The sequence below is a fragment of the Apteryx mantelli genome, chromosome 3 (assembly GCF_036417845.1).
Source record: "Apteryx mantelli isolate bAptMan1 chromosome 3, bAptMan1.hap1, whole genome shotgun sequence".
Lineage (NCBI taxonomy): Eukaryota > Metazoa > Chordata > Aves > Apterygiformes > Apterygidae > Apteryx > Apteryx mantelli.
The window spans coordinates 115,196,381-115,218,792 of NC_089980.1; the positions used below are offsets into that span (position 1 = coordinate 115,196,381).

General features: G+C 35.5%; 1 protein-coding gene across 1 annotated transcript in view; it reads left to right on the forward strand.

Annotated features, from left to right (window-relative positions):
* The window catches only part of CSMD1 (CUB and Sushi multiple domains 1), a 1,279,784-nt gene that overhangs the window by 1,221,728 nt on the left and 35,644 nt on the right, over positions 1-22,412 (forward strand). The window contains exons 55-57 of the mRNA XM_067294827.1: positions 13,404-13,592; positions 16,840-17,013; positions 21,288-21,470. Coding sequence (XP_067150928.1) covers positions 13,404-13,592; positions 16,840-17,013; positions 21,288-21,470 — 546 coding nt within the window. The remainder of the gene's footprint in view (positions 1-13,403; positions 13,593-16,839; positions 17,014-21,287; positions 21,471-22,412) is intronic.

A 22,412-nucleotide genomic window follows, 5' to 3' on the forward strand; every position in this document is an offset into this window, starting at 1 on the left:
GTAAAGAAGATGGAGCCAAACTCTTCTGAGAGGAACTCCATTTAAATGTAAGAAGAAGCTTTTCTACTGGCCAGACACTGGAATAGGTTGTCCAGAGAGGTTATAGAGTCTCTATGGAGATATTAAAAACCCACTTGATACAGTCCCCAGTAGCCTGCTCTAGCTGACCCTGCTTTGAGCAGAGAGATTGAACTAGATGATCACTATAGGTCCTTTCAACTTCAACCTTTCTGTGATTCTTTGTAGTTTATGACTAAAGACTTTGACAGATGCATTATCAAGAATCTTGCTCAGGTAGTGTATGGTGTCCCCAGCCCTACTTTTCTGCTTATGAATTCATTGTGACCCAAGAACATTTGGTATTTTTTCAAAAGGAACAAATAGAGCACTACAGAGCAGTCCGGTTCAAATCTCTGTATCAGCCAACCATGTTCCCATAGAACACTTCTATAGTTTATTTCTACCCATATATCAGAAAGGAGTCTTTCCTATTGTAAGCTGCCTCACTAGAACCTTGCAGCATAATTACCTTTACATCATTTAACTGAGAGCAGAATTTGGTAGCCTGAGATTAAGATTTTTAGCTCAGTAAATACTAGTTTTTATGACCATATTCTATGAAAATTAGTGTGACATACTTTTATAACTATGTTTTCTTTAAATTTTTTTAAAAGTTTGATTTAAAGGATGATTCTGCAGAGTTCAAAATTATTACAGATTCTTTTCTTGCCAATAAGGGTTAAATAAAATATATCTTGAATTATAGCATTTACATGGAAGAAGAAGAAGAGCAAAAACTTTTAAATTATATTTAATAAAAAAATGCATTTCAGCTGTAGCTGATGAAATCACAGGGGTTGGCTGAAATGTTAATTTTACATCCACGATTAAAAAAAAATTAAAATTTTAGCATCTAAAATGTCAATTTATTTTCTTACATTTTGTTAAAAAATTCAAGCAAATTGTACACAAGGTAAATAAAAATGTTTATAACCTAGTTGCTAGTTTAAATCTCTGCCGATTAAATGCTTATAACAGCTTTCCTCTTATTGAATTGATTTACCCTAAGGGAGTAATACCACTTATCCTGGCATATGCTTTTCCTTCTAAAATTTCCTTTTAACTAATGGGTGAAAAATATTTGTGTTAAAGTTCATTATTAATGATGAATTATGAATCTGTGTACAAGAAAAATAGATCTTCCAGCTCTTTGAATATTCTGCTGATGAAGGGATTGATGTTCCTGGCAAACCTGCATCATTTAATTCAACAGAGATTTTACATATGACCTTTCTTTCAAACCTCAGTTGAGTTTACTTGAGTCAATAATGAACTTGGCTTCACTTACTGAGACTCTGAGTGTAATTACTACAAAATATTCAATAGTGCTTGAGGTTATTGCAGAGAAGAGATTTTTTTTTTGATTTTATTTTGCTGCTGAACTACTGTGTATGCTTAGGACACACTGATATTTTTAGCAAATAAAGCGAGACAGTTGTCAGGCACTCTTTTGCAATGATGCATTGCTCCTATCTATTGTGTCACTAATAGGATAACTAACAAGTCACTGGCAGGAATTTATGCCAAAGAAAATATGTGGGGTTTTTTTGCCTGACAAAAAACAGTGCATACAAACGATCATACATGCTACTTCATACATACACTTTGTCATATGCTACTTCAGCACCATATGACAAAAACTTGTATGAAATAAAGCATTTCAATATGTTTTTAGATCCTAATATGAGTTATAAGCACTGAGCTCTATTTACAGTGTATTTCCCCCCACTCCAGAATGCCAATACATCAGTTTGCCACTTTTTTCAGCACAGCAAGTAAAATCTTTAATCTCTTAAAATTAACACATTTTTTGATACAGATTTTGGTACTGTTCAGGTTTGATCTTCTGTATTCTGAGAAATCATGATGATTAAAACAACAATGCTATGGAAGAACTCATGTTCCTACTGTTTCTTTCACAAATAAAGAAAAGGCTGGTGGTAATGTTGATAAAATTTATGAGAAAAAAATTGTTTTGAACTATTGAAATTAATAATCTTTTTTCAATGACTATTTCATGCCTTTATACTCACACACACACACACATTTTACATTTACATTTACATTTTTTTACATTTGTAATAGCCCTAGATGGAATGATGAGATCACTGAAATATGGTTTTAAAATTGCAATTTGTGTTGTAGGAAATTTTCATTCTTTCATGGGCTCTACCTCTGCCTTTATTCTTTTGGTAAAGAGAACATCGTAAGTAAATGCCCAGTTTACTTGTCTTTAAATTAGAATCAAATGGCATTCTGGAAAAATTCTGTTTCCCAAGTGTTTGTGCTCTTCAGCAAACCTGTCTTAGTACAACTTGATGCAGCCTGAATAAGGTACCCCAGAAGTAGCTATGAAGCTACCAAATCCTAAACTAAATATGTGCCATATGAAATTTTCCCCTCAGCAGTTTGGAACTGCTTTGCATCTGGTCTTTAGAAGCACAGACTGCTTCTCTGCATTTCCTACCTTTCATACTGGCTCTTAACCACCAAATGAGACCAGAATTACATGGGCTTATCAGGGTTCTGCATTCTTGATTGCAGTGTAGGCCGTATTTCCGCATGTTGTGCTTGAAGTAAGAACTGGTGTATTAAATACTACCCTTCATCTTCTAGACTGCAAGGATGCATATACAAAGATGAGCACATCTTGATCCAGTTCCTTTGCTTTGTCATTGGATAAACTGTCCTGTTACTTGCTGCAAGTTCATAAGGCAGTTTCAAATTCATAATCAGTGGCAAGGAAAGTTTCTGTGGATGTCCTTTGCTACTGTTATCTTTAGAATCGATTATTTCTTCATATAAATGAGATTCAAGAGATTCAAGAGAGTGTCAAGCAGTAAATTTGCTGGAACCTGCTACTGCTACTCCTACTCAAACCTAGAACCAACACAGCCTTTTTCTAGCCTTTTGCCTCCAGCACTGGATGTGTTTTAACTCAGCCGTTAATTATATTTTCACAGGTATGCAGTATAAATGATCTAGGCATCACCATACAAAAGCTCACAAGAAAAAGCAATGGTGGACTGCAGAAATTATGCTTCCTCCTCTCTTTTATTGTTAGCAGAGCAAGAGCTTAGGGCAAAATTCAGACAATCTCCATTTATTGGTTGCCATAAACTCCAGCCAGAGCAGAGAATTGTCATGATGATTTATTTCCTCCTACTGCATGCCTCATTCTTCTGCTTCACAGCATCCCATCCCTCCTCTGTTCAGTGTACTACAGAAGGAAGGGAATCCTTGATAATGTCATTGGCCTGTGAGACTTTGAAATTATCATCTTTCAATCACCCATTTTTGGGTACTGATTTGAAACTTCCCAATAAGTGTCCAGGCATGGGATGAATATATTATTTTTTAGAGCTGATTGTCACAAGTGTGGGTTTCAAGGGACATTCCTGGCTGCAGAGCTAAGGTAAGAGGGATTCAGAGTATGCTTGAGGATCTGCTGTTTGAGGAAATTAATCTTTTCTACCCCATAAATGGACAAAATGCCTTACTCAAGATTCCAGAGAAATGTGAGGTCTCAAGGCATTTTTACAGGCAATGTACAAGAGGCGTTTCTCCAGTTCTGTCATTCCAGAGCTCATTATTTATCTGCTGATTCATCACAGCTGAGGCAGACTTCTTGGTAATGTCTTAAGAGGTGTGAACATACATTTCTTTCAGTAATATTCCCTTGCTGAAATAAGTGTAGCAAATAAAGTGGATTAGTGGTGTTTTAGTCCTTCTCTTTCTCCCCACCCCACTGTGCGGACAGGTTATGCAAGTTTTTACAGGCATCGCAATCTGTGACTTCCACCAAATGGGTTTGAGACACTATGCTCTGGCATTATACTAACCAGCTCTCAGTGTTACCATCTCCAAAACCCCTTTACCACCCTTTTGGAGATACCCTTCTCAGAGGCATCTTGGTTTTGGCATTGCTGGCAGGTTATTTTTGGATGATAGAATGATAGTGCAGGGGAAAAATGTTTTACAGCAGTTGATTTTTCATTGCCAAAAAGAGTGAAGGCTGGAGAGTGTTTCTTAATCCGGTAGCCCAACAGATGTGAGGCTGCTGTAGTTCTGCGTCCCCAGGTCCAGCCAGTAGCCTGTCTGAGCATGTATTCTGGGTAGGCGCACACACAGTGTTTATGTGCACAGCCAGCACACAGAACAAAACAGACAGAAAACATTGCCTTTAACGGCATTCATGTAAATGTGAACAGCATGGATGGCACAGTCCTGTTCCTACTCTCCAACTGATCAGTACTGAAGTCTTCTAATGAAATATATATAAAAATATGTGTGTGTGTGTGTGTGTGTATTGTATATGTGTTTGTGTGTGTGTGTGTTTATATATATATGAATGTATACATACACACACAATATGGATCACTCCAGTAGTTGGCACTAGACACTCAGTCTACCCAGTAACTGGTCTCAGATTCCCTGGTCTCCCTGATAGGTAGAAATAGAATTTAATGAGAATACAAGATAAACAGCAGTGATCAAGCATGGGACTCACTCAGACAAGGATGCTGACCAGCTACCTGTTTCCGCTTGACTGATCCCTTTTATCTTATTTCTCCTCTGTGTTCCCACACTTGTTCCTCCCCTATCCTCTTAGGTACCTCCCTTTCCCCACCTTTGATCCTTCCACTAAACACCCCAAACAGCATTAGAATTTTGTTCTATGGTTATGGCCAAGACTTAGCTGATGTTTCTGGGCGATATGATAGATTGTTTTTACATAACACCATATAGCAGACTTCAGTGTAATATTTGTAAAAGTGGCTTTGAATAATCTTTCTTCCCAAAATTTACTCAACACTTATGGTAGTATCTACCCCTCCCAGGTCACTTGCATAGTTCCCAACTTGGCTGATCCAAACACCCTATCTGCAGAAGAATGCCATTTCCTTTACTGTCCATCCATAATGATAATCGCAGATTCTTTTCAGCTGAAGAGTTCATTCTGCTAAACTAAGAATCTAAAGTTTCTTGATATGAGCAAACACAGTTGGCACATCAGTATGTTGAAACATGTAACTGATTATGCTGATTGTGCCTATCTGCCCATACATTGCAGAACAATACATCCAGGTAGTGATATATCATTACCATGATCTTTCTGAGTCCTGTAAGATCTCTCCTGCTGTGCAAAGAGAAAGTTAGTCTCCGGTGTTGACACCCTGGCCATTGGATTAATTGTCCAACAAATCTCCTTTGAAAGAATCTAAATACTGGAGTGAACAATCCCAGTCATTTCAAACTGCTAGATCATGAATTGGGAGTTTGCAGTAATGTTTTAGCAGCAGTTTTTCAGAACTGCTGACCAGCAGTGGTATCTGAAAGTTAGCAAGTAATGTGAACAATTTTGCCTCGGTTTGCCTGTTCTGTAGAGTGCTCCTAGATATAGTCTTGATCCCATGGTCAGGAGAGTCAATGTATAGGTACCATATAAAGTCCCAAAGTAATACTTAATGTTGATATGATAACTTGTTCCTTTTGACTGGTACTGATCCAAAATACTCTAATCTACTTTAGGATCAGAATTAATCTCTCTTCTTATAGACGTTCTCATTCATCCTGTTCTACTTTTCTCCTATTAAAGTCATATTTCTTAAAAGCAGAACATTTTTACTGGGAAGATCTGTTTGAAGACCCCTTAGAAGGACACTTAGAGCTTGACTGAGTTGCCTAAATAAAAAGGGGGAGTGCCACTGGGGATGTTATACAGTATATGATATATCTACCTGAAGCTGACAGAGATGGCACATTCCTTTGGGACATCAGGCAAAGACATCTCAAAAGGTAATAGACACATCTGTTCAGGCAACTGAATAGAGTTCCTTGGGTTCCACATTAAGAGGCTTGAAGAGGCTGAAACATCCACATTTGTGTGTTGGTCAGCAGGCCTGCTCAGGGGCTGAACTTCCATAGAAAGAGACCTTAGTGTGTAATTCAGCTGACCTTAAAGCAGAAAACTAAGGGTTGGTCAACTGTATCAGGGTGAGGATATACTAAGAGAATGAGGCTTGTTCAGTCTGCTAAAGAGGAGAATAAAGGGCAACTTACAGTTAATTAAAGAGGATTTACAAAAATTATGGAGTCATATTTTTCTCAGTATTGCCAGACAGTGTAAGAAGTCACAAATTGCAACGTGAGGGGTTGGGGTTGGTCTTTAAGAAAAGGTATTTCACTAAGAGGGTAGTGTAACACTGGGAACAGATTATCCAGATTATAACAGAATTATCCAGAGGGGCTGTGAAATCTCCGTCCTTGGATGTTTCAAGTCTTGACTAGACAAAACTACAGCTGACTTGATCCATTGGTGACAATTATGCCTCAAGTGAGGGGTTGGACCACATGACCTCCAGAAGCACCTTCCAACCAACTTTTCTATGGTTCTATCACATTCTAGGCTGCAATGACTCTATTAGTTAGATCTCCAGTGACTAAAGTAGGGACTTAGGTGCATAAACACTTTATATCCTCAATTTTATATCCTCAGTCCTGTCTTTCAGTTAACAGTTGAGCCTTCCAAAAGCTTACCCACTTTGTTACATAGAGCAACTGTATAGTTGCATACTTCTCAATGGATAGCCAAGGAGTCCTTTGTACTAATAAAGATTCATTCTATTTGAGCTCAAGCAGTGGAAGTATTTGCAGAATATAAATATAGTTGAGATCTGTAAGACTGCTCCTTGGAGTTCCATTCACACTTAAACTAAGCTCTCTGAAACTAAATGAAGCCATGCTGTCTTTGAGAGAATAGTCCCCCAGCACCTATTTAACTAGGAACTTTGAAACCTTTCAGGTAATTGAGTTGTATGTTGTTGCTGATCAGTGACTGTGAATGTATATTCAGACAGGGGGCAAATGGGTTACTCACCTGAAATTGTTCACCTTTGAGGTGTTCATTTGTACAGTTGCAAACCACTCTAATACCATCGATATGTTTCTTTCTTACATATGGAAACAATGCTCTGGTTAAGAAAAACCTAAGGGAAAGATTTTAAGACATGCTCCCAGAGTTGGTACTATTATGACAAAAATTATTGGGTTAACACTACTTAATACATACATGCCCATAAATGAATGTACGTATAGACAACACATCTAAAGAATAGTGACAAGTACGTAACTCATCTTTCTGATGTATCTGCAAGGGTTACACCTGTGTTCATACTGGGGGGGGGGGTGTAGGAAGAAGAGCTTTCGTATGCATACAAAACAAAACTATTAATTTTTTAAATTAGCTAATCTAGTGATCTAAAAGAACTATTGTTTTATGAAGTTTAAACAACCTAGTTCAAAGCTGAAAAAAAGTAACTGTAAGTTCATGGAATTTTTTAACAGGCTACTGACTCCAGTTTTATTTTAGTAGAGGATGAATTGGCTACTTAGTTATCTGAGTGGTCAAGCAGAAAATTTCACTGAGAAAGTATAGGAAAGATTGCATTTTTTGTAACAGTGAGAGAATATTTGTCATCTTTATATCAGTGATAAATATTTTGGAGTGCCATTTAAAATTAAGTGTGTCTTAGCCTTTCATCTCACAAGTAAAAAAAAATGTGAATTTAATTCTGTATACTTCATTGAAATTATTGATGTTAGTTAAGGCTTTGTTTATACCAAGCTGTTATGTAGCAAATTATTAGCACTAGTTTGCACTATTACCCAGCACATCTATACTACATTATTACAGTGAAAATTTCCTTTGTCTGGGCAAATCAGAAGCATGATGTTGGGACATCTGATTTTGGGTAGATCTTACTAATGTTTGTAAAAATACTGTGGTTCCTAAATAATTATTTTAGCTTTATGGTTTATATGGCCAGAATTTTCATTGTAAAATGACTCTCCAGCTGGTCCCCATTGGAAAAAAAAAAAGAAAGAAAAAAATCAGGCTTCTGTTTATTTGAGACTTCTGCTAAGTGAAGTTGTAAGTTGACTTTTTTTTTTTCCTTTAGTTCATTGAGCGGTTACCATTTTTGTGTAGTATTGACTTTACACTGAACTTTACTAAATTACCACAGACGGGAAACACTTTAATTAGATTTTCGCAAACAGTGCCTTCTTTTCTTGTTATAGACTGCATCTCCTAAAATTTGCCTTAAAGTCCGAGTGAATTCTCTACTTCTATTCATTCTGAGAGGCAATCCCTATACATGTTATAGATACCAACATTCATGCAGTATTTTTCAAATAAAAAAGTTTAAAAATACTCTTAATCAGATATCAAAGTTTAAAAAGAAGTTTCATATTGTTTCTGTCAAGGGAAAGAAAAAAGAGAGGGAGAGAGAACAAGAAATGAAATACCGTGAATGATGCACTTTTTGATGATCATTCAACTTTTTAACAGAAAACTGCCTAAAGGACTCAGACATGGTCTTTTCACTTCTTTGTCCTCAAGGGTTTGAATCTACTCAATGTGAGGTTCCAAAGTCATCAGGGCAGATTTAAAGCATTCTCCTGCTTTTCTCAACAGACTAAATTGAGAGTGCCAGAATTCATTTCCCATGTAATCCTTGACAGCTGTCATTGAGAGAAAGCAATCTTCTTCTGCTCTCACTGTGATTTACAGCTGGGTCCCCAGGGTGAAAAGCAATCAGGGAAACTACTGGCTTAGTTCTGTATGCCAACCAACTCAAATTGTTTTCTGAAGTACTCCTTTATGCATCACTTGTTAGCCACACTACACTCATGTATATATTTTTAAAAAATCTATAGATTATGTTAGATGGCACTGCAGGTATAATTTTGTTTACTTTTTAGCTTGAGGGATAATATTCTTTTGCATAATCATTTGATAAGATTTCATGTATGTTGCAAACATTTTGTTGCACGGATCACAGGTATAAATTATGTATTCAATGACTATTCTGTATTTTACTTATCACTGAATTGTCTAAACAAGTTCTGCTGATACAAGAATGAGAACACTATCACACAGAAAAAATTGTTCTTTGGGAATCTAATATATTATTTGAATATTCCATGTTTCTGGTCTGCATATAGAATTAAGTTTTTCTATTCTCCCTGTTGTGTTTCAAAGACAATTCAGTTAGAATTGCTTTTGGGTATCTTCAGGGCAACATATCATTGTGGAACAATGGTCTCTCTTCTCAATTTCTATTACTGACTTCTCAGAAGATAACTTGGCAGGCTTAACCATTAAAACAAAGCTTCAATTTTGAGAAGTTGAATATTCATATATACACATACATACTCAAGCATACATAAATATATACACATGCTGATAGTTTTAAGATTCAAAAAATCTTAACAAGAAAAATAGCAGATTTTATGTTTGGTCTTAATACACCTTTGGCAGGACTTGTCACGAAGAGTCTCCTTAAACTTTAGCTAAGCCTTTGGGATGGTTGGTGATAAGATTGCTATTGTTGCTTGCTAGTTTTATATTTTATTCAACATATATTCAATTACAGTATAATGAAAGAGTTTCTCTTTGTTTCTCATAGTGAAACTAAATGTTTTGGGTTTTCAGATCCTTCAGAAAGGAAAAAAAAATCCAAATGTTTATGGTTCCTTGTTAGGGTTATTTTTTCCCTTTTCTTTTTCTTTTTTTCCAGTGTATTTTGCAAAATCTGTTTTTGTATTTTTTATTGGGCATAGATGGTAGTGATTTTCTCTGGTTAGTCCTGCATGAAGAATATCCATATGATGGCCTGAATACCCTGTACAGTGGGACAGACTTATATTTTCTTATCAATGGAAAACTGTCCCAAAGTCTCAATCATGAAACTAGGAGGAGTCCATATTTATAGACAATCTTTCGATACAAAGATATTGAACAAGCATAATAACACCATCACCCCCTCTTGCCGGAGCTGAAAGCAAGGGCGGTGACTAAGCTCCTTTGTATCCTAAGATTAGTGAAAGATGAATGTAGCATAATGTCACTCTTGCAAATCTAGGTATTGGAAATTCATAAATATCATTCAATGGGAATGAGGTTTTATGTGTACCTGTGTCAGTAACTTGAAGACCAACAGCCTTGAAACAGTGTTGTAGATCACCAAAATAGCACGAATCTGCTGCGTAATACACACATACGATATTTTTTAAAATGGAAAGAGCTGATAATATTACAACTTTTCATAGCTTACTCCCTCTAAGTTAGGAAATTGTATAGGATAAGATAGAAATTCCTGCTGTTATTAGTACACAGAAACATTGGAAACACAACAGAGTAGCTTCCAGTCTCATAAGGATGAGTCAAAGATCTACCCAGTATTCATTATCATCTGATCTAACTGAACAATATAGAGCCCATGTTCCTAATAAAGAGTAAAAAAAAAGAGATATAATGATTAAAAATAAAGAATACAATAAAAAATGAGAAAAAGACCTAATGATTAAGAATAAAAAATTCAGACCTCTGTTTCAAAACTTTTTTCAGCCATTGTCAATATTTTATCTTGACTAAAAAATAAGAATCAAGCTTTTTTAAGGTAGCAAAATCTGTAATTAGCTTCATGCATTATTTAAAATTTAAACCCAAAAGAGTTTAATTGACCAAAATCAATGGTTTTAATGGCTTTTTTTTCCCTTCCCTGAATGAAAACAAACCTGATAAATCTTTTGGAGTAAAAAAACAAACAAAAGAAAAGTTGGAAATATTTTAATATCCAAATACTTCCATTTTCAAGCACTTATGATAAAAAAAAAACAAACAGGTAAACAAAGGCTAAGCATTACAGTGCCACCTACACTCTCCTGTGGCTTTCATCACAAAAGCTTGAGGATGAAACAATTTGAAAGTAGTGCATGTTGTTCCAGGAATTAAATCATTCCCCTCCACAAACATATCATTTTCACTCTTCAGATTTATTTCTCTCTACCATTTTGTTTCTGTACTAGCTTTTAGGTAGGATGAAAATGACTGAAAATGAATGATATGAAAATTAAGTTGAAAATGAATGAGGAATTTTTTTAACTTCAATGGCTTCACAAGCACTGTTGTTACTTCTATTTTCACTGGCTTTGAACATTCATGTTATCTTAGCCACGGTACTAAGAGTTTAACCCTTTTGTAGTTAAGATCTGGAGCTCTAGAAAAGAGGTAAAGGGTGAGAAATGCTCAGACAAAAACAAAATCACCTGAAAAATACAAAGAGTACAGTGGAAGAGAGTCTTGAGAAAGAAATGAAAGAAATTTTGAGATTGCAAGAAATGAGTTAGGTGGACAATGAATATCAGTCTTGTCATGTAGCTTGGGGAAAAAAAACAGTAATTTGCATCTGCATGAAAACTTCCATTAATTTTGTGTTTAGTTATGTGCATGAATGAAATCTCACAGTAAACATATATGTACTTATTTAAGCTGCTTATGGCCAATTTATAATGTTAGAGTTAATGTGGGTAGTATGAAATGCAAGCTATATAAAATGCACCTGTACTGTGGATCTGTGCGAGTGTAGCAAGATGTTTTAGTTGCATCAGGACAAGATTTCTAATACCAACAAGTCTTAAATAGGACTGCTAAAATGGTATTAATTCGCCTTTGAACTATTACAGTTCTGTGTTATTTTATTCCAGAGGCTTTATACTGTCACTAAAAACAATTAATTTCCATACATTTTTACCTTTTTAGATGTTATTTAAAAGAAGAGCTGCTTTTGCTAGTTAAGAAGATGGTTGCTAAAGTAGGCAGCTATCAGTAGAATAAGAAAGTGTTAGTTTGCTGTAGTTACTTCTCAGTCTGCAGATTCATTGCAGAATGGTGCACTACTTATAGCACAGACATAGATCTCAGAAGAAACATGAGTTCAGTTCTATACCAGGACAAATATCCTATAAAACCTTGGACATTCATTTGTGAGATGATGGATCACCATTTCCTACTGGTTTTGTAGTGTTGTGATACTGGGGATCACAACCATGTTACCTTAGAAGAACAATGGTTTCAGCTGAACAAACAGGTCATGAAACACTCACTTTTATATTTGGAATTAAACATATTATCTATATTTTTAAATTAAACACTGCCCAGGCATGGTAACTTATTAATTGCTTGTTATACTAAATGATTAGAATGTTCTCTGGCAATTGTGTTTCACCTGAACATTCATATCCACATTCACAAGGAATTTGGGGGGGCATAGTTCAGGGGTTACCATGGGCAGAGGGACCATTCCCAGTAAGCTTTTTTTAAAAACCTGTTACTTCTTTTGCTGGCTAAATTAAATATTCTTTCAATGAATGAACATTTGCAAGCTTGTTCTATTGTATTAGCTAATCAGTACATTTAAATAATGTATATGATAAAATTTAACTTTTTGAAAAAATATGCTTCAGAAGTAAAAAAAAAAAAAAACTTTGAAATATCCTTAGCAGTGCATTACTGACTCTTTATGTCTTACCTCTAAAATGATGATGCTGTCTGATGTTCTCCACTCAAAGAGACCCAGGTTTCTTCTTTATTGATATTTAATGGAAACTAGATATTCTCAAGGGGTAGATTCCTGTCACTGTCTGATGATCTGTAACTTACAATGTTAATAATTTTCTGAATCTTTTCTTATGTACATCATTATGTTTAGAGTGCAGGTGGGGGAGGAGGAAGTGGCATTAATAACTTTTCATACAGCTGTCAGATGGATAGACAGCAAAGCTGAGAGTTTGAGATGGAGATCTCAGTGTCTCATCTCAATCTTCTACCAGCAAACCATAGTCTTCACTGCAGGGAGTAAAAGGAAGGATTGGGAGGAGGGATATACCTTATATAAAAACTAGGTGTTCATGGTAAAAAACATAATTTGTTAGCTTTCTAACTGCTATCTGAAAAATAACTCCATGCTTTTTGATGTATTTGCTCAGTCACTCCTCACAATTAAATATTTCATTTTTCATCATTATCCCTTTATTTTCTTTTACAGATTTATAACAGAAAATGCTCTTGTTACTGTTAGAAGGTATTTTTCTCATTACAGGAAATTTAAAAATAAAATATTTAAGTGTTATTTAAACTGTGTAGTGGTTTGATTTTCATTTTGCTTTCCTCTCATTAAAATTAAATAGACAGCCAAACTAAACTGACCAAGAAAAAAATTAAAAATTCCTCCAAGTTCTCGTTTCGCTTCCAACCATTTGCACTTCCAAGAGTGGGGTAGGAACTGGAGTAAGATCATAATATTTTTTTTGAAGCAAAAAGGCTTTGGAGGGAAAATAACTGATACTTATTACTAAAATCAAGTTAAAATCGAAGACTTGAAGTGAAATGTACCACTGTTAGGAGCTGCTAGTGAAGTAACAAAAAATTCACTGTTCAACTTTGTTTTTGATGTTTCTGTTATGGGTTGGCAATGAACACTCTGTTTGTCTTACAGTGGTAAACTGTTCTGATCCTGGCTTTGTGGAAAATGCTATTCGGCATGGACAGCAGAATTACCCTGAAAGTTTCAAATATGGAACAAGTGTGGCATACCATTGCAAGAAGGGATTTTATCTGTTGGGCTCATCTGCTTTGACCTGTAAAGCTAATGGCTTATGGGATAGATCACTGCCAAAGTGTTTGTGTAAGTATTCATCCATTTGGATTAACATTAAACAATGGTGCATGATTTTTTAGTCACAAAGGCACTAAAAGTTGAAAAAATGCAGTCTTGTTTTGGGGCCAAAACTGGATTTTATGAGCAACATATTGTAAATTGTGTAATTCAGTGAGAAATCATTCAGGCAAATTGGCATACAACTTTTAGTTGTTAATGTAAAAATGATTTTAGAGGGAACTATGGACCTATAACTTGAAGTGCTAGAAAATAAAGATTAATTTGCTTATTTTCTGTATTTTTATGATATCTGAAAACAGCTAGGGAAACTTAAAATCATTACTTACATATTATCATTGGGACTGATAATCTAAGACCATTAATGCTTATCTCACAGTTATTCCATTCTGACATTGTATTGTAGTGTATATTTGAGAAAAAAGGCTATGAAATGATGTGTAGGAAAACTTTGCTCAAAGGGGTCATTTCATAATATTACTTCATCCTTCCTCCATCACTTTTTTTCTTTCCTCAGAGATGGAGGAAGTGTTCTGTTAGTTCCTATAATCAAATCAGTGAGTTTCAGATCTCTAGAAACTAACAATTCAATTGGCTTTCATTTTCTATTCAGATATTTTTCTTCTCTGATCACCATTAGTTTTTTGACATCAGGATTCTGAATTACAATGCAGTTATAGGAAATAATAAATGAAATTAAAGAATGCTTTAATTTGCAAATGCATCAGTTTGCAAATGATTGTAATGTTTTTGCTTTTCAGATTTGTGAGTATTTAAATGATTTATTTTATGAATTTATATCTATATATCAATCAGATCAATAAGTTCTACTATGCTAAAGTTTCTGTTTATAAACACTGTTTTTGATTGATGCTTTATTTCTTCCTGCTACTATATGTCTAATATCCACATGACCTAAAGCAGTTTTGTTTTGATTTTCAGTACAGTTTGCACTTCTAGTATTTCTCAGTCAGACCTGTAATCTGCAAATTAGGTTTATTCAGATTTCAGTAACAAAATAGTTAGGCAAAATATAACATTTTAAATACAAAATAGCTGTATAAATATGTTCATTTGATAAGAATGTTTTACAGACCCAAGTCTATGCCTCTTGATTTGCATCTTAACAAAATTGTTATGAAAGTCCTTGGCCCAGTTTTGTCTATCTGTGATCTCTTCCTACTTCCAGGAGTGGGGTTCTAGTGTGAAGGGACTTTCCTTATGGAACGAACAGAAGAGGGTGGGGAATCTAAACCACCTAAAATAGCTACCCATCTTTCCGCATCAAGCATTTTGGAAATTTAATAGCATTTACATGTCTTTCTGTCTTTAGACAGAGCTTCAGTAAAGTCATAGTTGTCCATCTCCTCAGAATAGGAAGTCCTAAGCTTGCTCTGGTGACTACCGATGGAGACTGGGGTCTTGGGAATTCCAAATAAGTCCAGGAGGTGCCTAAATTCCTCAATCACCTATTGGATTAGCAGTCATTAGCTGCTGATGGACTGAAACATTATCTGAATCCTAAATATCTACAGGACAAATTTTGCTTTCTCTCCTTGAGAAAAACTCTCACTGAAATGAATAGAGCATTTTCTATGAGAATGATCTGTTTATCTGTTCATGGATAAAGTCACATAAAATCCTTTCAAGTACAATGAGAGAGATTTAATTTTCAGAGGTATCAATGATAATCTCCTTTCTTTGCTCAAGTGTAAGATTGTTTTTAGTGGTAGGGCAAAATGCTTGGAGAGACAGGTAAGATAAATTTCAAACCTAAAATGGACACAAGGTTCTTTTTGAAATTTTTATCATGAACAATTCTTGTTCAACAGTGAAAAAATAGAAAATCACTGTCCTTTTATATGTGAGACAGTACCTGTGAGTGGCATTGCTTAAAGTGGATGCTTCTTTCTACCTTCTTAAGCCAGGAAAATTTCATGCTGCACACTACAAACCATTGTACAACCACATTAAGATGACCTAAGTGTGATTCTCTTCCCAAAAGTCCGATCTTCCTCCTTCCCTTCCTCTTTACCCACCACAGTTCCTTCCTGAATTGTGTCAGGACTAGCATTTGCGTGATCCTGCAGCAAGCTCATTAAGGCAACTGATTTGGCTGAAAACTAAACATTGCTTATTTCTGTGGAATTACTGTTCAGCCAGATCAGTTTCCTGATTTGGTTTACCCTTTGCCTGATGAAATCTTGTGCCAGCCCAGGGAAAGCAACTGAAACGCACAGCTGTGGAAGAGAGGTCAGGACCATGCCTTTTGGCAGCAGTCCATTGTGTGGTCAGTTTGATGTTATCATGGGACCCAGTGTATTGCATACAATTATGGTGCTTGTCAAGAGTAATAGCCGTAAGAAATTGTTTATAATTTATAGTCATTTGCTTTTTTTTCTAGAAATGTATGACCCATAGATCATGTATTAAAGTAATTTATCAGTCTGATAAAGTTCAACTGATCTGTTTATTTTGTTTTTCCTGTTTAAGTTGCAAGACTATTCCCTAAGGTCATGTAAAAACTCTTCTTTGCCTTTCTTTACCATTGGGTTACCTAACTCTTACACTAAAAGCATTCAAAATATGATTTCTAGTACACATTAAAATGACTTATGCTTCCTCATATGACAGATCGGAACTGCTTGCTTGCAAGTTATTCTGTACCAAAACTGCTTATGGAAAATTTTTCACCAGCAAAATGCATACATTAACATAAACTTAAATATGATTCATAATTCACCAAAATGATCAGTAATTCCTTTTCCTGTTGCTCACTTTAGCTCAACACACTGCTGTGATAATACTACAGGTTTAATTTTTTATTTCTCTACGCCTGCCTAAATTGCTTGTAGTTATTGTATAGGTACAATGAATCTACTTATCATTATTGTATCTGTAATATGAAAGCACATTGCAACATTACCTCAGTTTTGTTTATCCTTTCCATACCTTAAAAGAAATTGTGTGTACAGTTTGTAAGAGGAGAGTGAGTGGAAGTGAATGAGGAAAGAGATCTCTGTATATTACAAGTGAAGGCTAAACTGGAATGGTTAGTTTTACAGGTAATTTTTGTCTCTACTCTTAAAAGTGACCAGTAAATTATCTATAGTGACACCAAAACTAAAAATACGAAGGAGAAGAAATCCAGCCAGAAGTTTATTTTGTGTGGAACTAACCTCGTATTTAAAGGTTTTAACAGGCTTTTTCTGTGACATGAAAACACTGCAACATATTGTGCTCTTTTCTTTCTTAGCCATTTCTTGTGGACATCCTGGAGTACCTGCCAATGCAGTTCTTACAGGAGACAAATTTACGTACGGCTCCATAGTTCGCTATTCTTGCACAGCGGGTCGAAGTCTCATGGGAAATTCTACTAGGGAGTGCCAAGAAGATAGCCACTGGAGTGGAACTCTCCCTCACTGTTCAGGTAGTAATACCAACCGTCAACTGAGTGTGACCGTATAATTAAATGAATAAGGCTGTTCTTGAGCAATTTTTAACTCCAGATAAATCTGTGATTTGTTTCTTCTCCAGGTGTGTTTTAATTTCACCAATAGCCACTCAGCTGATTTTTAGCCATTTACTGAAATGCTCTAATGCATTTTCCCTCGTTCACTTTGTCATTACTTTGCTAACCTTGCTCTTTATTTAGGTACTATAATGGGATACTGCAGTGAATAGATACCACAAAATAGCATTTAAACACTGGTACAGTTCTGCTTTACATGTTTGCATTTATTGTTTTATTTGTATGAACATTGCTTTGTGTAAGCAAAGGTTGCCACATATAAAAATGTTGATGAAAAAACACCACAGCAAAGGTACTAGCTGGTAAGCTGCTTACATTATATGCTTTCCTTCTTTTCACTTACAGGAATATTCTTTATTAGTGTCATATGGCAAATATCAGAAATCTCTGCAGTGTTCTCAGGAAGTGCAGGATTAGTTTATTCCTGCCCAGGCTGACTATGCAAATTTAAAAGGAGTTGTAAAACATATGGTTTTGCTGAAGTCTAGAGCTTAGATGAGAACTGGCTAGTAAGGCTATCTGCTGTACATTAATAAGAAGCTTTATTATAAGGGATACAAGCCTGCATGCTTCAGAGTATAAGAAAACAAATACCTGACAAAATGAGGAAGAGAATTGTCCCATAGAATCTTCTATCTTCCTCTAAGTCATTGGGCGTGCCCACTGTCAGACTCATCTGATTCATTGTGGCATGCTTTGTATTCCTAAACATCCATAAATTAGTTCTTGTACATATATAAACTGAGATTTTCAGATCAATTGGGGTGTGTGGCAGGGTTACTTGACTCATTAATTTAAATTGAGTCATTAATTTAAATAGCTGTAAGATATTTAAATTCAGTGCTTCTGTGAAAAAGCTCAACATAAGAGTTCATGGATAATGGTCCATTCATAAAATGATTCAGTAAAGATGCAGAGCAGAACTTGAAGCATGAGGAAAGGAAGTCAATTTAAGTCACTAAGGTTTTATTTCTGTTTACCCTCTCTTGGTTCTACATTACTTAAGAGCCTTCTCAGGGCTCTAGAACTCACTGCCATCATGGTCTCTGTGCCTGGACTTTAAAGGGAATCTTTGCAGGAAAATCATGGATAATATCCACACAGAATTGTCCTCTCCTTGCTTATTCTGAGTTCATGTTTATGTCATTTTCACTTTTTTATCCAGTATAAAGATGCCGCGTCTGAGATTGCACCAAGACTTTAAATTCTAAATGTCAGAGCCCTCTACTGCTTTTACTCAATCTGTCCTGTTACCCAACATATCCTACCAGAAGGGAAAATTCTGATTCCAATGGAAAGAAATTTTAATTACTAGCAACTGAAGCTCTTCAGATACCAGGCCTCAATAGCATAGTATTTTTATTGACTCATAGATTTTTAAACCCTGGAAGACTCCTGTCGTCATCTCCTCTCATGGGAAAAAACATCTAGTGTAACTAAAATGTTGTTACTGATGCAGAATTTAACTTTCTAAGTTTGAGTTTGGTCTGACATCATCTTGGGAGCAGGGGGATTCTCTAGGAAAAGGAGAAAGTTATCTCTGTTAGTTTAATTGAAAAGAAAAAAAAACTAAAAAGGTGTCTCATTCTTTAAGGCATTTGGAATTATAAAAATAACTATACTTCCCATTTAAGTACACAGGAGCTGACTCCATTAAAAAACAGTATGAATTATTTGTATTCATTATGTCAGTGAAAGAATTATTGGGCCCAGGACAACTAAGACTTCTAATTGGGTTTATACTGGAGGGATATGCGAAAAAGTCCCAATATAATGCTTGAAACCCTGTAATAATTTTCTGCAGTGGGTTTATTTCTGCAGTTTATATTAATATATATCTGAATGCATGATAGTGTAAATATGGTCTCAGGGTTTGTTATCAGCTGGGACCTGATGCAGTGAAAGACAAAGTGATAGACGCTTGTATCCTCTGAACTAACTGATAGCTGGGAGTGTTCAATATTTAACTGAGTAAGAGTCTTGTTTAGGATGACTCATACATCCATTTTTCAGTAATGGATATGTTATCATCTACACTGCTACATAAAAAAGGGTCTAGATGTAGACAGCAGTAGAACTCTCTTTGTCTGTATTGATTGCCTGTAAGCTTGCATGGCTCTGCTTGACTTTCTCCAACACAAAACTAGCTTTGTCCAAGAAAAAAGTCTGGTAATGACCAGATCTGGGATAATTCCCTCCAGGGACTGCATCCATAGGGAAATGGGACATCATCATGATTTTAGAATCATAGATCCTTATTCTCTGCACAGTCCCTGCAGGCTTTGCATTCACAAGCATCCCCACAGGCTCACATGCCACATCTCAAAGTATGTGCCACATACTCTCAGTTTCATGCTATAAAAACACCACTGTGGTAGCATGGATCACAGCCCTCATGTTATCTCACACATTTTAAGCAGAGAAAATACTTGTGAAATAATACTGTCTTGGGGGGTATGGAAAAACAAATATCATTCAGAGACAACATCTGAACTGCAGATTAAGCAGCATCAGAGCATAGATCATGGGCACTAGTACTTGATCCCCTTGACCATTATGCTGTTGGCACAGTCCCTGGAATGGTTTTCACCCATCTCAGCTAGCACTCTCAAACAATTCCCAGATAGTTTGTGAGTCAGCATGTACTGGAGACCATTCTCAGTGAGCACTTTGGATGGAGCCAAGCTGTTCTGGAGACAGAGTGTAATAGTATGAAAGTAAACAGAATGTACCTGCTGGCCTCAAGACATTCGCACTGTTTACAAGCATAGATTTAGACAAGGAAACCTAAGTTCCACAAGGGACCGCAAGTTAGCCTTGAAATCAGGAATTGCTTCTTGGTCTCCTTTTTTTAGACAGTGTAGTTGTATCCAAAATGTCTGTCTCAAACTTGATACACTGAAAACCTTATGCTGCACACTCTATAGTCATCCTTTCTGACCAAATACAATTTTTTGTTTCTAAAATAAGAGATTCTTAATTTGAGTTTTCTCAACTGTTTTGCTTTTGTTTTTACTGGGTTCAAGATTTTGTCCTGTGCATCTATGATGAAGAAAACATATATAAGAACATATAGAGTTCGTCGGATGGAATTATTTAGACATATTTTGAAAAGAAAAGTTTTTAATAGAAATTCAGTCTAGAGATATCATTCTTAAAAATGGAGAGCAAAGGTTTTCAAAATAGAAAATTTTCTGTGGATTGTTATGAACCACAGTTCAGACACAGAGAGATTTAGCAGAGATACAATTTTACGTCAAAATCTATAATACATTGCTGATAGTGAGACAATCCAGCTTATTCTTCACAAACAGTTACACAGTGTGACTGTTACAATAACTTCTCATACTTTCATCTTTTATTATTCATTTAGGACCATAATTGGACTCTGTTTCGTGGCCTGAATGGTAGAGCTGATGCAGAGATTGCAGGGTGCATTTTAATTCATATTGAAACCATACCTCCTTGGCCATCTTGGGCAGCACTTCCTGTAGCAGCTTTATCTAATAAGGCTACTGACTGGGTCATCAGAACTACCAGGACATGTTTGAGAGGTCTTTTTTGCAGCACCTCCTTTGTACATTAAGACAGCAACCAATATTTGCACAGGAGCTTAAAGGATAAAGAAAAAAGTGAGGAGCCCTTTCCTTTCTTAATAGACACAAGGGGCCAGGTACCATTTAATCTTGGCTGTCGGTATATGTATTTCAAGTAAACTTCTAATAACAAAAATGAAATAACAGCAAGAGTGAAGAGAATTACATATACGTTTCCTAAAAAGTATATTTGTAATAACTTCCTAAGAAGTTATTACTAGTAGCAGAGTTGAACAATAAAATGCAATGTGTAGAAAATGTTATTTATACCAAAAAGATAACTAATAAATTTGTTGGACTGATAAAAAGTGATAGGGGTGCTTCCTGTGCTAATAGTTATATTTTATTTTTCATTTGTTTCATATTCTATGCTCTGTTTAGACTTGAGGTAAAAAGTAGACTAAAAAGACATTTTTATTTTTGGCTTTGGCTTCACTCCCACACACTGGAAGAAAAGTGATTAATTATAAAAGAAACAATCCAGCTAGTAGTAGTGTTTGCAAGAGAGAATCCTTACTACCACTATAGTTAAACATAACTTCTCTGCCAATAATTCTTCTGTGTCGTGCTTTACAGGAAGTAATCCTGGCTATTGTGATGATCCAGGCATACCAGCTCATGGGTCTAGACTTGGGGATGAGTTCAAAATAAAAAGTCTTCTACGTTTCTCATGTGAAATGGGTTATCAGCTGAGAGGATCTGCAGAACGAACATGCCTACTTAATGGTTCTTGGTCAGGTACACAACCTGTGTGTGAAGGTAAGTACTGATGCCATCAGGATTTATTACTCAATTGAATACCTTACTAATGACATTTTATTCTTTAATTAGCAAGAAATACTGTGCCAAAAACATATTTTCAGATTGCTCTTCAGAAATGTGGTGTAAAATAGTTTACAAGCAGTTACTGTTTTGTTTAAAAATCTCAGTCCAAACTTACAAGGTTTTGGAGTGTGTATTTATAAAGTAGATTGTGAGAGAATAATTCCAGTTAAACAAATACTGAGTTTGGTAGTAGAGAGTACATACACAAGTTAAATGTAAAATTAAACAAATGCTATTGATAGAAAATATGAAAATGGAGTGATAAATCTGTCACCCAAGTTACAATAATACAAGAGTTTCATCTTCTCTTCCTATGTCATATCTATGCATCAAGGACTGACCAAATGATAAAATAATGTTGTATTCTTAACTAAGTACAAATGAATGACTCTTTTTTCACATAAGTTAGATTTAGTCTTTGTGAGAGATACTGTTTTTACACTAGCTCTTCAAAAGAAATGTAATAGAGAATATTTCTGGAAATCACATTTAAAAATAAAATACAAAAATATAATAAAGCTTTTTTAACACTTTTTTATGCACTCTCAGAAGTGAAAAGAAGCACTGGAAGACTATAGACTCAGTTTTAAAATAACTTCTTTCTTTTCAAGAATATTTGAAAAGATAGTTGATCTCACTCATTGGCCTGGATGCACAGCTGACAAGTCCTGCAGTATCTTTCATCTCTTACTCTGAATGAAAAAATGGAAGATAGGACAAAATATTTTTAACAAGTTCATGCTGTTTTCCAGTTATGGATATTATCACAGTATTCTCATTTAAGAGTGTTCGTCAGCATGGACTGATCTTCTGTCAGTGTAGATCCCACCATGACTATATGAAAATGGCAGTGGGCACAGGATCAATATTCACAGG